Source organism: Barbus barbus (genome assembly GCF_936440315.1).
Source record: "Barbus barbus genome assembly, chromosome: 1".
NCBI classification, from domain to species: Eukaryota; Metazoa; Chordata; class Actinopteri; order Cypriniformes; family Cyprinidae; genus Barbus; species Barbus barbus.
The window spans coordinates 39,715,859-39,731,446 of record NC_136729.1 but is presented as its reverse complement, the minus strand read 5'-3'; the positions used below and the strand labels follow the sequence as shown (position 1 = coordinate 39,731,446).

At 36.8% G+C, this 15,588-nt stretch overlaps 1 protein-coding gene and 1 pseudogene across 4 annotated transcripts; both read right to left on the bottom strand.

Moving 5' to 3' along the window:
* Positions 1-980: 980 nt before the first annotated feature.
* LOC306872944 (uncharacterized protein) lies at positions 981-7,257 on the bottom strand. Of its 3 annotated transcripts, XM_079421903.1 has the most exons (8): positions 6,643-7,257; positions 5,966-6,076; positions 4,851-5,022; positions 4,553-4,746; positions 4,228-4,453; positions 3,207-3,274; positions 3,011-3,054; positions 983-1,860 (listed from the first exon to the last, which is right to left on the bottom strand). In XM_079421903.1, exons 4-8 carry the CDS (start codon positions 4,610-4,612, stop codon positions 1,770-1,772), a joined length of 489 nt encoding a protein of 162 aa, XP_079278029.1. In that variant the 5' UTR covers positions 4,613-4,746; positions 4,851-5,022; positions 5,966-6,076; positions 6,643-7,257; the 3' UTR covers positions 983-1,769. The 3 variants fall into 3 exon arrangements, with proteins under 3 accessions (XP_079278028.1, XP_079278029.1, XP_079278027.1); XM_079421902.1 differs by lacking the exon at positions 6,643-7,257 and adding an exon at positions 6,535-6,640 and having other exon boundaries at positions 981-1,860; positions 4,228-4,746; XM_079421901.1 differs by having other exon boundaries at positions 1,003-1,860; positions 4,228-4,746.
* Positions 7,258-10,131: 2,874 nt separating this feature from the next.
* On the bottom strand, positions 10,132-13,813 carry LOC306870334 (voltage-gated potassium channel regulatory subunit KCNG4-like; annotated as a pseudogene). The gene is made up of 2 exons: positions 13,118-13,813; positions 10,132-10,939 (listed from the first exon to the last, which is right to left on the bottom strand). The product of its transcript is annotated as a voltage-gated potassium channel regulatory subunit KCNG4-like (transcript).
* Positions 13,814-15,588: the final 1,775 nt, after the last annotated feature.

Genomic DNA, 15,588 nt, shown 5'->3' with positions numbered 1-15,588 from the left:
ACCTGGCTCTCAAATATATCGTAAGGATTTGCACAATGAACATATTTAGATATCCCTTTGTTCATTAAATATAGCATTTGCTTTATTTAATTACTAAAAGGTTTTTAAACTACATTACCCATAAGCCTTTGTCACGCTATTGATGGGACATGGCACTGTAAATTGTAGTTCCCTACTTACGCTGTAGGGTTAGGGTTATGATTTCGGTAAATGGGTAATTTCTTGCAACATAGCAATCTGTAATTGTTCAGTGACAGTATTACTGAAGTTATAATGTCAGTAAAACATAGTTTGCAACATGAAGCACCTTATTTTTGCCTAAACGTTAGTCCAGGCACCCCATGTCAAAATCACGTCACACTTGTCCAAATATGGTTATTACGGGATCTTCCAGCTGAAGGTGGGTTATACCAGAAGGTTAGTTAAATATTGGTTTCTTCTCACTAAAAATAAAAATATATTTTTATAGTTATAGATTCCTATCTGGGGCTAACCTGATGTAGAAACATTTTTTTCAAAGCAAGGGCCTATTCATTACAATGGTATGAACCGGAGGGTAACTAACTGTGACAGCTGTGTACTGGATAAGAAATAAATATAATAAACTATTTCAAAATGTTTAATTTGTATATATATGTATTGTATAAATGTTTAATTTGTATATATATGTATTGTATAAATGTTTCATTTGTATATATATATATACACACACACACATACAAATATATAATCCTTTCCCAAAATGTATCAGTAAGTCAAACCTTAAAGACAAATGTAGACAGGTGTAGTACAGTATCCTCTCTCACCTAGATACTTGATATTACAGACATAAAAATAGCAGTTTATTATAAAATTGTACAAATAAAAGCAATCAGTTTTGGTGAAATATAAAAATTTAAATAATCATTCTTATTAATAAATGTATTATATTTCAGACAAAATGGAAACATGTATGTAACTGAGAAATATGTAACAACATATATATAATATTATTTATTATTTGGTGGTATTTATTCATGTTTGGCACGACAGACAGACAGTTCATGTAAACTTATATACAGAAATGCAAACAGGTAACGGGGTAAAAAGGTGAGAACTGGGGACATGCTCCACAAGGTTTTTTTTTATTTTTAAAGATATTTGTTTTACATGCTCATGTGTAGACACTTCCAGGTATTTTTAGAAATATTTGTATTACCTTATATGTCCAAACCGTAATTTTACACCAAAAAAACAAACATATTTTTGCAACATTTTACAAAAATAAAGATTACATAAAATATTAACCTTTTTTTAGACAGTTTAGTAAAGAGTAAAGTAAAGAAAATACTATACAAAACTTGCTAGCAGTTGCCAAGTGGTTATCAGCCTTACTATTCCAATACAAATAAAACCAGTCTAGCTTTTCATAACTGAATATAAATAGTTATGAGCAGTCTCATTGGATCTAAGAAAATCTCATGGGTCATCTATTTTGCTCTCAAATAATTAGTTGTCACCTAAATCTTAAAAAATAATATCTTTGGGCATGCCATTATAACAAACAGCATGTTTGTAGCATGTCCTCTCCATGTTACACTACCTGGCTGTTACGCAGTTCATGACAAATGTAAAAGGTGTTTAAAATTACAACTTTTTAAAAAAAATACTAAAAGAGTGTATGCACTGTGCAAAAACTTTAACGAAGAACAGCAAGCAAAACAATAACAACAACACACTCAGAATTGAAGTGTGTTTGACGAGTCCAGGTGTTCATGGTGAGTATACTGTCATGGTGAAAGCTGGTTGGGATTTGGAGACACTGGCAAAAAATGCTGAAACTCGCTGGCAGGCTCCCATGTGTCATCCCAAGTTTTGCCACTGTAAGTATCATAAGTGAAACATATCATTAGAATACAGAACAAAAATAAAGATCATTGTTGGGTTTAATTTAATTATTTCACTGATATTTATTGATATTTGTCAATAAATGTGTCATTTATTAAAAAAACATTCTTGGATTAGCTGGAAAAGGGCTATGACTTGCATAATAAGTTGCAGAATATAATAATTTTTAACATTTCAGCATGTTTTCATGTTGCAGTCCAAGCAGATCTGCCAGTTCTACAGACTCAGGGATAAGGATCTTGCTCCCTCTGCCATACATCATTGTTCTCCCCTTCTTCATATTTAATACTGCTCTTCTCTTTCTCATTGCCCTAATCTTCCTCATGCATTTTATCACCACTATCGTCACTGTTCTAGTCTTCATTGCAAGACACTACTGGAAACAATTATTGGTCCAAAACCTCTAAAAATAAGATGCAAGTTTATTAATTTGTGTCTTGATGGATGTATTGTTACATCATCTAGTACAGCTGAGACCACAGATCTCATTTGACTGCAATCGATCCATTGAAAATCACATGTAGAACAGCATTTTCCATCTTAGAAATATTGCTAAATTATGACAAGTTTAATGTTTCAGATGCTGAAAAATGATTTTATGCGTTCATGATTCACTACTAATACATTACTGGGTAAATGTCCTGCTCAATAAATAAGCTTCAGCTAGTTGTGTATGTAGTACGTGAATAAAAATATGGTCACATCAGCCCCATTTTATTGACAATACACTGGCTGCCTGTCAACCATTTTTAAAATTGTATAATTACTTTGAAAGCACTGAATTGTCCAGGTCCCACAATCCATTGTGTCCACTTCAATCACAAAATTTTGGGCTCTAACTAATAACTAGATATCTAAATCCACACAAGGAGGTAGATCATTCTCCTTTTTCTATCAAAAATAATGGTATATTCTTTCAAGAATTTGAAATTCAGTCACACTCTCTGAGTTTCAGTCCAGACTACGGACCATCAGCCTTTCTTTTGCCACAGACATCAATAACAGAAACTTCTGTGCTGCTTCTTTTAAAGACACCATTTTAACTTTGCCTACATAATATTGGTCATGGAATAGACTACTTAGCAATATAATGGAATGAAAGAGTTAATAAAACACGACTTACCACACAGTGCAAGGCAACCAGTAGACTTTCAATTCTGCTTTTCCCTATACACACACACACACACACACACACACAGTAATTATTATTTGAGCTGTTTAAGCAATTACTGGATAGGGCATAACATATTGGTTTATTATCTTTAAAGGCCAGAATCAGTCACCAAAACAAGCAAGTAGCCTAATAAAAGACATTTTACCTCATTTATTCTTTCCCCAGTTATTTTATCAAATAGGAAGATCTTCTGCCTACTAAATGTTCGGCAACCTTAATGATCAAAAAACAAGGAAAGTTTATTAAGCAATGAGTGTCATGCTTTGTAGTTGAATCTCAAGTTAATAGTTGTAATTTCACTTGTGAGGTGATCTGTGGTCCTGTCCACTTGTGTCCAAGTGACTTTGTCCCTGCTTTTTGTGGATCAAGCAAAATGTCCTGGGCTGGGTTTCCAAAAGCCCTCCTAGCTTAAAGGGGCAATAGGTGACTGTCTTCAGAAATGTTTTTTGTTATGCTGGTTGAAAGTCTCTTCACATCCTGAAGATGTCATTAAGTTAAGTGGTCTAAATGTATTTAATATGCATTTATATATTCTGTGGAAGGCGTAGGCCCAAGAAATGTACATCCAATCAAAATGCTCGTTCCAAGTGTTTCTATTGGCTTTCCTCCCTGCCTGTCAACATGTATTTGCATACCTCTGCGCACCCTGTTTGCGCAGACATTGATACTTCATCAGCGCGTTCACATACACTACACAGACAGAGCGAGAATGGCAAGCAAACAACCTGACCTTCCTTCCTGGTATTGTAGTACTTTTACTAATTGTACTATGATGTTTTCTCACCGGTAAATGGCATGTGATGTTTTGTAGTAATGTTGTCTCTGATTGTCTGATCTGTGTGTGTTCATGTGTTCGGGGGGGAGTGGCTTTGGACGGGGATTTGCAAGGAGGGTTTTACATTTGCTTTCAGTGATATCAGGCTAAAGTTAGCATTTTCCAAGATCTCCTGCTACACCTTTGAGTCAGTGATCGACATTAACCACAGCCCTTGGACACTGTCCACTTAAACACAGCTAAATAACTAAAGAAAATAATACAGTGAATTGGCTATGGCTACCAATGACCTGATGACCCGAATAAATTTAATTTGCCTAAAGTCAGGTTTGTCTGAGAGCAAATTTATTAATATTGCGTATTAAGGTATACCACGGCAAACAAAACTTACCCTTTCTTTTCTTCTTCACATTTGGCCCCTCCTGACTCAAGAACTGGGAGATGGAAGAGGCAGCAGGTGGAGGACAAGACTGTGGAAGGGAGAGATCTGTGGGCATAAGAGATGGAGGAGAGACCGAGGTGGCAGAAGGTGCTGGTGAACAGATTGAGCTTGTTGTCCTTTTCTTCCTTTGTCGCAAAGACTTAGAGTGTGGCAGTGGAGGTGGAGGAGGAGAAGACTGTGGAGGAAGAACAGCTGTAAAAGTAGTACAATATGGAGGAGAGAGAGAAGTTGGAGAGCGTGGGTTAAACAGAGAAACAGGGTTGAGTATAAATACAGTCTCTGACTCCTTTGTGAGACTCTTCGGCTGCTCCTCAGTGAGGCTCTCCTGTTTCATGGTGAGGCTCTCTGGCAGGTCCTCGGTGAGGCTCTCTGGCTCCAAAATGGAACCACTGCACTGCTCCTGACTGGGGCTGTTGTGCTGCTCTGCTATGGGGATGTCACTGTCCAGCTGCTGTGCTGTGGAGGTTGCTTTAATACAAGTTTACATTCATTTCAAATCTGTATTGTATTAACAAAGAAAAATACACGCATTTTAAATAATAATTATTTTTGAACACAAATATTGCTCATACCCTTAGTCAAGATAAATTCATAAGCCCTTCTCCTCTTCTCCAAAAAGTTTCTATTGACAGGAGTGGGGTGCAGATGGGTAATTATGTCTGCAACCCACTTATTTGAAGCCTTTTTATTTTGTTTTCCAATAAATAAAATGGGCTTGTAACCCACTGCCTCAAGTTTCCGCACCTGAAATGAAGAAAAGCAGTTACTACACATTAGTTAAACCCACTGAATTATTAGTACATTAGCACTGTGTAAAGCAATTTTATTTTAAGGTCATTTAATGGAGTTTGAATTTAATCTGTTTTTTTATACGATCAAAGTTCAATTTCAGATAAGGACAATACTCTTTTATTTTCTATCATTGCCAACATGCCTGACTCATTATTTGACAGAGAACACAACTTTTTGATTCTCTTTAGGAAAATTTAAAGACAAAGAGTCTTCCTTGTATGAAATAAGACTAAGTTTATAAAGGCCACATCATACTGCTTACAGTCTATGATATTCACTATGTGACAAACATGGGCTTTCAGTTACACTTCAAATAACACTTATCAAAAATTGCATTTTACTTACTGCAATAAGGGCAGAATCAATTATGCGCCCAACATTTCTGCTTTTCTTGACACCACTTTGTCATTTATCATTTATCACCCCACTGGCTATCCAGTGACACCACTTTGTCATTTATTTTTTGTTTAGTGGACAGACTTCCAAAGCAGACATAATTTTTCCTGCTTGCCTGATCGGGAGTCTGGCAAGATGGGCAGGGCCGGAATTTAGGCCTCGTCATAACTTGACAAGAAATATAAAGTAGAAATATACACAAAAAAAAAAAAAAAACAGACAGACAAGGTGTTAAAATAGTTTTTGTAAGACCTATTGAGATAAACAGAAAGATGGACAGATACAACAATGTAAATAGAGAGAGAGAGAGAGTGAGCTACAGAGAGACAGGTACAGGTTAACAAGACGGACGTGGCTCTTAAAAGTGCCTTTGGTTTGTGTGTGTGTGTAGTGTGTGTGTGTGTGGAGGGAGGTTAAAATAAAGGAGAATGTTGGAAGCTGGCAAATTTAAAAGACCTGATAAGAGAGAGAGAGAGAGAAAAAATATTGAACTCCTTACATTTTGAGCAGTATTTTCTTCATCAGTGTTGGCAGATTGTGCAGTTTTGAGTTGTCATACGTGGAATAAAAAGGGCTTGGACAGGTGACATTTTGATATTTCTGTTGTACCCTATTAAGGCAAATGACAGACATGGAAAACAGTTTACAACGTAGTCTTCTTTAGAGAACACTTAATTTGCTTTATTATGCCATATGATGAGCCACAATATTGTTGTAGTTATGAGTTAATTTGTATAGTTTATTATTGGTAAGATTTGTGTGTTTACTATATAATTTTGTGTGGATTTCGATCAATTACTGGAAAACACACCAATCTGGCAACACTGTTCTTCATCTGAGCATTTATAAATGGATAAAGTATTGTGATTGAGCTAACGTACTGTAATATGGGTAACTGAACACACATCACACAATCTCCTATGATATCATCCTGCATAATTATTTGAAAAAATAAACAAGCTTGAATGTAATTAGCTAACATATCTTAGCTAGCCTACTACACATTTGGTGCAGCATGTCATATTTTTATAATATCTGCTGTCATTTATTGCATCACGAAACTGCTACCTTGCGATTCTAAAGGTTCTCAACACAACTTCTTGACCTGATTAAACAGTTTTTGTTCCGTAAATGTAAGGATTGTTCCCATCTGTATTAATTAACTTTTCTACTTACCGAGCGGAAACCGCAGTGCACCCTGGGATCGCGCCTTACAATGACGTCAGCACCACCGATTGATGGAGTTATTAATAAATAAAAATAATAAAGAAATAAACAATCAATCGATCGATCAATCAATAAATAAACAAATACATAAATAACGTTAGATAAATAAACAGGTTGATTGCATCGCATGATTGCATTCGTTATTTTGCGCACGAAAATAACGAAATAAACGTGCCCCTGCCACGAATAAATAGATTAAATTGCTTATTGTGAATTTCTGTGGCGGTGCCACGGAATCTTCACGGATTTCAGTTATAGACTCAACATTATAGGCTACTCACGATTGCATTAGCTAAAGCCTACAGCACTCATCGAACTTTCGGTCTTGTAGGCCCATCAGTTTCGGGTGATGAATGACAGATGAAGTTTAGGCCAAATTATTTTAAATGAAACAACATTAGGGTAAACTGCGTGAGACCCGAGGTTGTGAGAAGATTCCGTGGTGCCGCCACAGAAATTCACAATAAGCAAAAGGCTACAAACTGATCAGACTGAATTATATGAAAACAGCGAAAACAGGGGTAAGTTAGATGAGAGATTGACAGGTTAACTGCCATCGCAGACGACGTCTTGAAGACTTCTTTGGCCTAAATAACGTTCAGTGAGGATGAAACTGAGGTGACCACGGAAGATTCCGTGATACCGTCACGGAACGTGAGCCGATAAGAGGAAGCTATAGCACTCAAACGACTACAGAGGAATGCTTCAGGCATGGTGAAAAATATTTCACGTGAAGTATATTTGAAATAGGTCTTAAAGTGCCCCCAATATTTAAACTGATATAGGCTTACGTTTCCAAATAACTGAATCAGCGGATCCGTGTGTGGACCACGTAAAAAGAGTGACTGCGATGCAGTTATATTTGAATCCGCTTATCCGTGCGTGGACAACGGATGATGCCTGTCACTGACTTACATTGATATCATTTCCGTGAGCCCATCACGGAATATTCGGCGATTCCGTGATGCCACCACGGATTTGACGTTCCGTGGACATTACACGTAATTCTGTGAGATCAGGTTGTTCTTGTTATAACTGACTGGTCAAAGCACGTTCTATCTGTACGTATTTTGAGCTGTTTTTACGTAAATTTAGATACGTATCAAAGCTGAAATTACGTCCAGATAATACGTAAAAGGCACTGAAAATACGTAAAGGTATATGCGTATTGGACCGTTTTAATTTACGTCTAAATATGTACGTTTTGTGTGTGAGATCAGGCTGGATAATCAGTGGTGGCTGGTGGAACATTTTCCACGTAGGGTTCTGCCACAACAGTTTTAGCAAACATTCCTTTATTTAATGCTAAAGAGATAAAGAAAAAGTTTAAGAAAAATACTTTTAAGAAAAACAATTTAAATAAACATAATTGTTAATAGTTCAGGATAAAATCTAAGAATGATTCTCACAAAACAAAGCTTTTTCCAAAGTCACAATTTCTGTATACAGTGCAGCAGCAAAAGTCAAGCTGCAATAACAGGAGATGCCAACAGACGCTACAGGGGGACATACAGCATATACGCTATTTTGAACATATATCATATATCATGAAGCAGACATCAATTTTTATAATTATTTAATAGCTATTATTATTTTGTGTGTGGTTCGGCGAGGGCAGCCTCTATCGCCCGCTATTGGCCAGCTGTCACTGACGATGACAAACATATAAGAGTAATGAATATGCATGTTATTATGTGGCTTAACAAAGCAACATACTTTATTGTACAATTAAAGAAAAGTCTAAACATACTCGTGTGCTCTACTGTCTTTTAAACATTCTCGAAAATATATTTTTTAAAATCCCTTTAATGTTCGAAAACCTAAGCATTATGATTTTCTACCACATGCAAAAATTTTAACATTCATGAAAACACATTGTAGTTTTTTTCTTTCTTTATTGTACCAGTAACTTTAAGTATGCCTAAAAATATATTGTTACGGGATTTAGTGGTTGTAGTAAAAATAAACAAGGATCATGAGAACGAAGTAGCATCAACACACTCTTTCCTTTAATGAACGTTAAATAACATTATACTACGGGGCCGTTGAATGCTTGAATCTGATTGGCTGACGAACGTTCTGAGGTGTGCAATTATTTTCAGGGAAACGCACGGCGAACGTAGTTCCAGGCAGCTTTCTTGACCGCATTACAGTTCCATATCACTTCGCATCGTTGTCAGCGCTGCCCTGACGATTTTATCAGTTAGCCTAGTGTAGCAACTTAAAGGCTACACATGACATTTCTCACTAGCGAGGTAATAACAGCGCTGCATCTTAAAGCAGACTTACAGTTTAGAGACGGTGCTTCAGAACACTGTTGAGGGACACACAGAGGTAGCCTAATTCATACAAGCTCTCTCTCTCTCTCTCTCTCTCTCTCTCTCTGTTTCTCTTTCTCTGTGTCTCTGTCTCTCTCGCTCTCTTTCTAATAACTTCATTATTAACTGCATTAGTCTGCTATCAACGGCTCAAGCCTCCATTGCCAGCTTTAAAATGACGTTTTGGAACTAGCAAAAGAGTCGTTGGATGAGATGCGGAAGAAATAATCCTACTCACAATAGCGATTTAAGTAGAAAAAACGGACGAATCCCTTGAAATATATAATCTGATCGATGTCTTGAGGTGTGGCAACCGTAGTATAAGCGGAATAATTGACTCCGGACCGTTGAATTATTAGAAAAATAATGCACACCCGAGGTGTAACGGCCACTCCGCTTCGTGTCGTGGCCGCATCACCACCTCGGGTGTGCATTATTTTTCTAATAATTCAACGGTCCGTCGTCAATTATTCCTTACTTAAACAACATTAAACTCAGTCAAAGACAAAGGGAGAACTGAGGACTTATAAAGGAACAAGAACAAAAGGGCAAACAAGATGTTTAATACAAAACAGGTGAATGGAATAAACCATGATTAACTAAACTAGGACAGGAAAAAACAAATAAGGGCAAACAGGAACTAAACGCAAACCAACACGTGGCAGATATAAACATTTATTATGATTTTTTTTTCTCCAAAAAAATTACATATAATAGGTACCAATTATATTTTACCAATTATCAGATTCTTGAGTTGCTTGAGCTTGTGTTTTAAGAAATATGGATTTATATATTATGCAAACCACAAATACCAAAAGGTTGAAGGTAACTGCAATTAAAAGGCAGTGACTTGTTATCTGTGACATGGTAATGTGGTGAGGTCTGAATGAATAATTTCAATCACAATATAAATGTATAAAATGGAACAATAATCACAAATACAGACACAATTTTAATGTTTAAGGGTAAAGGAACACATCATATGCAAAACCTTAGTAATTTTAAAGGTGCAGATAATTATTTTATTGATTTGTCGCAGAAATCACATTCCAACTGATTCAAAATCACATGTAGAAAATTAGAAAACCAACAAAGTATGAAGAGATATGCAAATAAAAGATCAGATGTCATTGCAGCGTGTAGTTGGCTGACTGGCAGTTGTGCCATTGCCCTTGCTTTGTCCATTACTGTTATTGCTGGTCCAAGAAAAAGAGTGTCTCTCCACCACTCTCTGGGCATCCTCTTTAGCATCCAAGGTGGCTGCTCGCTCTTCTTTACAAATCATTTCATGTTCATGATATGAACGAGAAAACACATGGAAGATAGATGTAGCTGGAAAAGCCATGATAAGAATACCACTCAGTATGCTGCTAAAGGCAACAACCTGGCCAGGTTTACTGTGTGGTACCATGTCAACGTAGCCAACTGTCGTCATGGATAAGATAGCCCACCAATAGGAAGCAGGAATGCTGCTAAAGCTGTGAGGCCCAGTGGGCTTGTTCTTTGTGAATTCTTTCTCTGCCAAATGTACGAGAGGTGAGAATAGAGCTACAGCCATGCAGAGGAAGAGAAGGAGGAGTCCAAATTCTCACATACTCCGTTGTATCGTAAGACCCAGTGTCTGAAGGCCCAGTGAGTGTCGTGCCAGTCGCATCACATACAGGATTCGCAGGGCACACATGACTCGCATAATTAAACCCATCTTATCTAAATATCCACGACCAGCACTACCATTAAGCTCGGCTTCTTCAGATTCATCTTCGCTATCGACAACCGAAGAAATGTAGTATGGTAGAATGGCTATGACATCTATGATATTAAGTGGATTTCGAACAAACTGCAATTTGCTTTGAGCCTGCAGGAAGCTCAACAAAAACTCCATGGAGAACCAGGCCAAGCACACTGTTTCATTTTTCTGAGCATTCACCCTGTAAAAGAACAATAAGCAGAAATCGGGTGAATGTTTAGATTAAACATCACTTACTAAAGCATGTTCTACAAAATCTGTGGAAAAAAACCAAGCAATCTAACTATTGACATTGACATTTTTGCTTTATTAAAGGAAATATGTAATGAAAGACAGATTCAAAATTGAAAGTGGGGTGTAGCTACTGAGATAAAGTGAAGTAGTATTTGGCTGGTCATGTGACATCTCACACTGTCAGTCCTAATGAGGCAGCTTGATTACATTTCCAGAGTTCTCTATGTGACAGCTCACATTTGATGTTTTTTAAATTTCTTCTTGGTTTTTTTTTCTTATTAGTTATGGACATTTGTTGTTAAATTAATGTTAATTGCTTTATTGTTATGACATAAATGCCGTATGTTATGCCGTATGTGTTACCATGATAGCATTTTGTATTTTCATGATGATACTGTGCACCTACTACAGTATATATTTGTATTTACCTTAGCTTTTTCTCTTTGTGTTTTGAAGGTGGTTGTCAGTATACCATAAAGGTAAAAACAGATTTCAGAAATTTGGTATATTAACATTATTTCAATTAATACATTTTTAATGAAGTTTTTACTGTAAATTTAAATTAAATCTGTAAAACTTAAAATGTTGCTTCCATACGTTTTACAGTATTTGTTTTTTTTTATAATACAGCTTTTATGGGGCTATTGTAATTCTATTTTTAAGTGCACTAATCATTTTGTACCTTTCTAGTTATTTATATTAAAACTTTATTGAGAGAAAAATGAGTGCACCTTTAATCCTTTGAATTCTGGCCCTGGGGACCCACTGCTCAGCCCATTTTGTAAGTCTTCCTCATTTAACACAACTGATTCAGATCATCAGCTTCTTAGGAGAGAGCTCAATGAACTGAACTGTGTTTGTCAGATAAGGGAGACATATGAAATATGCAGAGTGGTGGGTGTCCAGGACCAGAGCTCAAACTGATTTAAACAAACTTGTAATTTTCAGAACTCAAAATCCTTTTCAACAGTTCAATAAAGCTTTGGCTATGCACCTTTAACACAGTGAATGGCTTCCAGTTATATTTTTAATAAAAATCATGATTATTATTTATTTATGTATTTATTGGCTCCCCAGCTCCCCTGTCTGTTCTGGCTGCTGGATCCCTTCTTCCCCATCACCACTCTCCAGACTCTTGCCACCCTGCCCTCCTGGCTCCCCTCCTCTTCCTGTTCCATTCATCCAGCTCCTCTTTATATCTTCTATCTGCCTGCCAGTCCCAAAGGATTCTAGCCATCACTGCTTGCTTCCTGCCTCCACTCTTCAGGTTTCACTCTCTTTGTCCCCTGCCATCACCATTCTATGTTCCCTGATGTTTATTGCTGGCCTCGCCTATCTTGTTGTCCTTGGACTGTACTCATCTCCCACCAGTGTTGCTGTTTGGTTCTGCTCTTCAGTTCACTCTGGATTTTGAACAACCACGTGGTTGGCTGGAATCTCTCCTGACTCCCCTCCTAACCGAGGCCTCCCAATTTCTCCCTACGTATTTGTGTGCTTTTGGAATTTAATAAATGACTTGTATCTCCATAAATTATTATAATTATTATTGATAAATTACAATATAATTATTTGGAACATAGTCCTTTTGTTGAAACTACTGCAAAAATTGTTTATTCTTAAATTATCGAATTATCGGTTACTTTACTGTATGTCACAAGGATGAATAAACTGAAAACAAGATATTCCACGCACAAATAACCCAAATACATAAAAGTATTAAACGTAATAGTCACGTAAAGCTGAATTGTGGTGAGAAGAAATACAAAATAGTGATTGTGACCCCATTAATTCCTTATATTTTTGCATTCTTCTGTCATTTGGTGAACACTCTGAAAAATAAAGGTTTTTGATGGCATCTATGGTTCCATTAAGAACTTTTAACATCCATGAAACCTTTCCACTGCACAAAAGGTTCTTTATAGTGGAAAGAGGTTCTATGTTCTTCACGCTAGGAATAAATGTCTCTTTTTAGAACTGTTCACCATAAGGTTCTTTGGAGAACCCAAAATTGTTTCTTTTATGGCATCAACCTTTATATTTAAAGGGTGTAGAATATATATCATGGTACACTATAGAGAGCCCTCGGAAGACAGTATATATAAAAATAGTGAATTTGTGCACTAACCCTGTTATCGTGATCAGGCATGGTGCTAATACACAAGCTGATAACTGTCACAGCAATCATGACCACTGAGAAACATGCAAATATTTTCCCAAGGAAGCCAGAATGAGGGTTTTCCATTATTTCTTGCAGCTGGCTCATGAACCAGATGTAGCCCTTCTCTTGTGCTAGAGGCTTCTGTATGGCTAGCCTTTTCTGCCTCCTCTCTTCCTCCTTTTCTTCTCTCCTACTTCCTCCACACAGGACAACAAGTTGCGCCGACAGCAGCGTTCCATGTGAGCAGGGTCGATGCCCCATCTGCCGCAACAGCCTCAGTTTACCTGCAGCCAGGAAGTTTAAGATGACCCGGAAGGCCATCGAGCTGTGGTCAAAAAAGTTCTCTCGCCGGGCCTCATCGTAATCATCACAAAGCTGGGCGATATCATCCGGGCTGCTGCAGTGACACAGCTGTCCCAAACGAGTGAGTGGGAATTCCTCCAGTGTGCTCCAAGGAAATGTGTAGCAATCTCCTCCAACATTGATGAGGGCTAGTTTATTGAGGTCAACATCTCTGAATGTTGTGTAGTCGCTAGGCCCGTTGAAAGTACACACCATTGTTTCAGTCTCTGGAATTTCAGAGAAAAACAGGTCAAAGCTGCTGTCATCTGTGCTGACTGAGAGACTGCTAAAATCAGGGTTGGCATTGCTGATGATGGGCATGGTGGCATTGGGGATGTCAATGATTTGAATGTTGTAGCTTAAGCAGGAAGCAAAGCACTGGAGCTGGCAGAGAACTGTGAAGAAAAGGAGTATTATTTTTTTGAAACATCAGCATCACCAATATCAACATCTTTGTAATGCACATTTTCTTTCAAGTAATTGTTCAGTGTATTTGTTTTATCTTCAGTTTGAGACCAGCTAATGATGTTTCTGTGAAACTGTGTGCAAATACATGCATTCATGTTTAGAAGAGTAACGAAAGAAATTTATATTTTTGTATAAACATACTACAAAAATAAATAAATAAAATAAAATAAAAATCAAGTATATTTTACAAGAAAATTTTCATGTTTAATTTAATGTGTTATTTGTGAAATTTACTAGCAATTTCTGATTGAAAATTGTTTTAAAGTTGTTACGTGTTAGTTCCTGTTTGCCCTTATTTGGTTTGTTTCCTGTTCTCATCTACAATCATTGCTCATTCTTATCACCTGAGTTCATTAATCTTCTCGTTTGCTCCTTTTATTTCCCTGTCTTTATAAGTCCTGTGTTCTGCCTTGGTTCTTTGTCTGTTGTTAGATGTCTTCCTATGTTTGAAATTATTAAAGATTGTATTGTTCAAGCGTATCCTCATCTCCTCGCTCCTTCGTCCCCAGCGCACCGTGACAAAAGTAAATTTTACACCAATTTTTTACACGACTTTTTTTTTTTTTGTAGATCACATAAAAATTCTTCCCCCAAAAACATTTAGTAGTTATATAAAAAGAACAAGAATTCTATGCAATAATTACATTTTGTTACAAACTTTCAAAAAAATATACACCTCTATTATACAGTGATTGTATCAGATGGTAATATCATAGTACTTTGATACTCTAATGTAGGTCATAAAAAAACTGTGAAATACTTTGCACTATAAAAAGTGAAAATGGACAGTTGTTACCTTAAGGAGGAGCTACAATATTTCTACCTGTGTTTTTTAAATGGTGAGGGATGTGATTTGACCCATAGCAATGACTTTAGTCAGTTTATTCAGCTGTTCCCAGTTATTTAAGTACACCTTCTATTTATCTAATAATGTTAAGGTTAAATAATGTTTTAAATAAGGTTAAATCTGACACCATAACATCATAAATTGTGCTCACTCACTGGTATTTTCCATTTAAGAGACATCAAACGGGCAGTACCTCTATTAAAACGGTGTTTGTCTCTTTTAACAGTACACTGGGACCTCTATTCCTAGGATAAACAATAACTTGTTATATAGAGAGTTTTAAAACAGTTGGTTTTTAAAGGATGTCTTTACTCTTCTGTAATCAAGTTTGTTTGTCATGTTCAACCTGTTCCTAAACTAACTCTCAGGTTACTTCTAATTGGATGGACTGGGCCTGCAGAAAGAAACCGGAGAACCTTATGAAGTACATCAGGGTCTCAGTGCATTCAGCATCTAGGTTTTCGTGTTTCCCCTATCCTTTCTAGAAGAAAAAAAATGCAGAGAGCAATCATATTTATTAACAAGATTTTTACACTGTAAATAAAATACATTTGTAAAACGTGTCGGCTGCAAAGGTGTTTCGGTGCACAAAATGTGTTCCTGGTTGATTGGATGTTCTGGGTAACAACGCCCTATATATCAGGGGAAATTTTGGATGGTTAATTATTCAGTCCTTTGAATGCTGGATTCTCTTGAGAAAAGGCTACGTCCACACGAAGACGGGTTTCTCCGTATCCAATCTTTTTTTTTTGCCTCAAATTCCGTAAACACGGAGTCGTCT

Coding starts and splice junctions, on each gene's coding strand:
- LOC306872944 (XM_079421901.1), bottom strand. CDS start 4,612: ATGAAACAGGAGAGCCTCACTGAGGAGCAGCCGAAGAGTCTCACAAAG. Junction 3,055..3,206: donor CTGGGGAAAGAATAAATGAG/GTAAAATGTCTT, acceptor GTGTGTGTATAG/GGAAAAGCAGAATTGAAAGT. Junction 1,861..3,010: donor TGGTTGCCTTGCACTGTGTG/GTAAGTCGTGTT, acceptor TGATACTTACAG/TGGCAAAACTTGGGATGACA.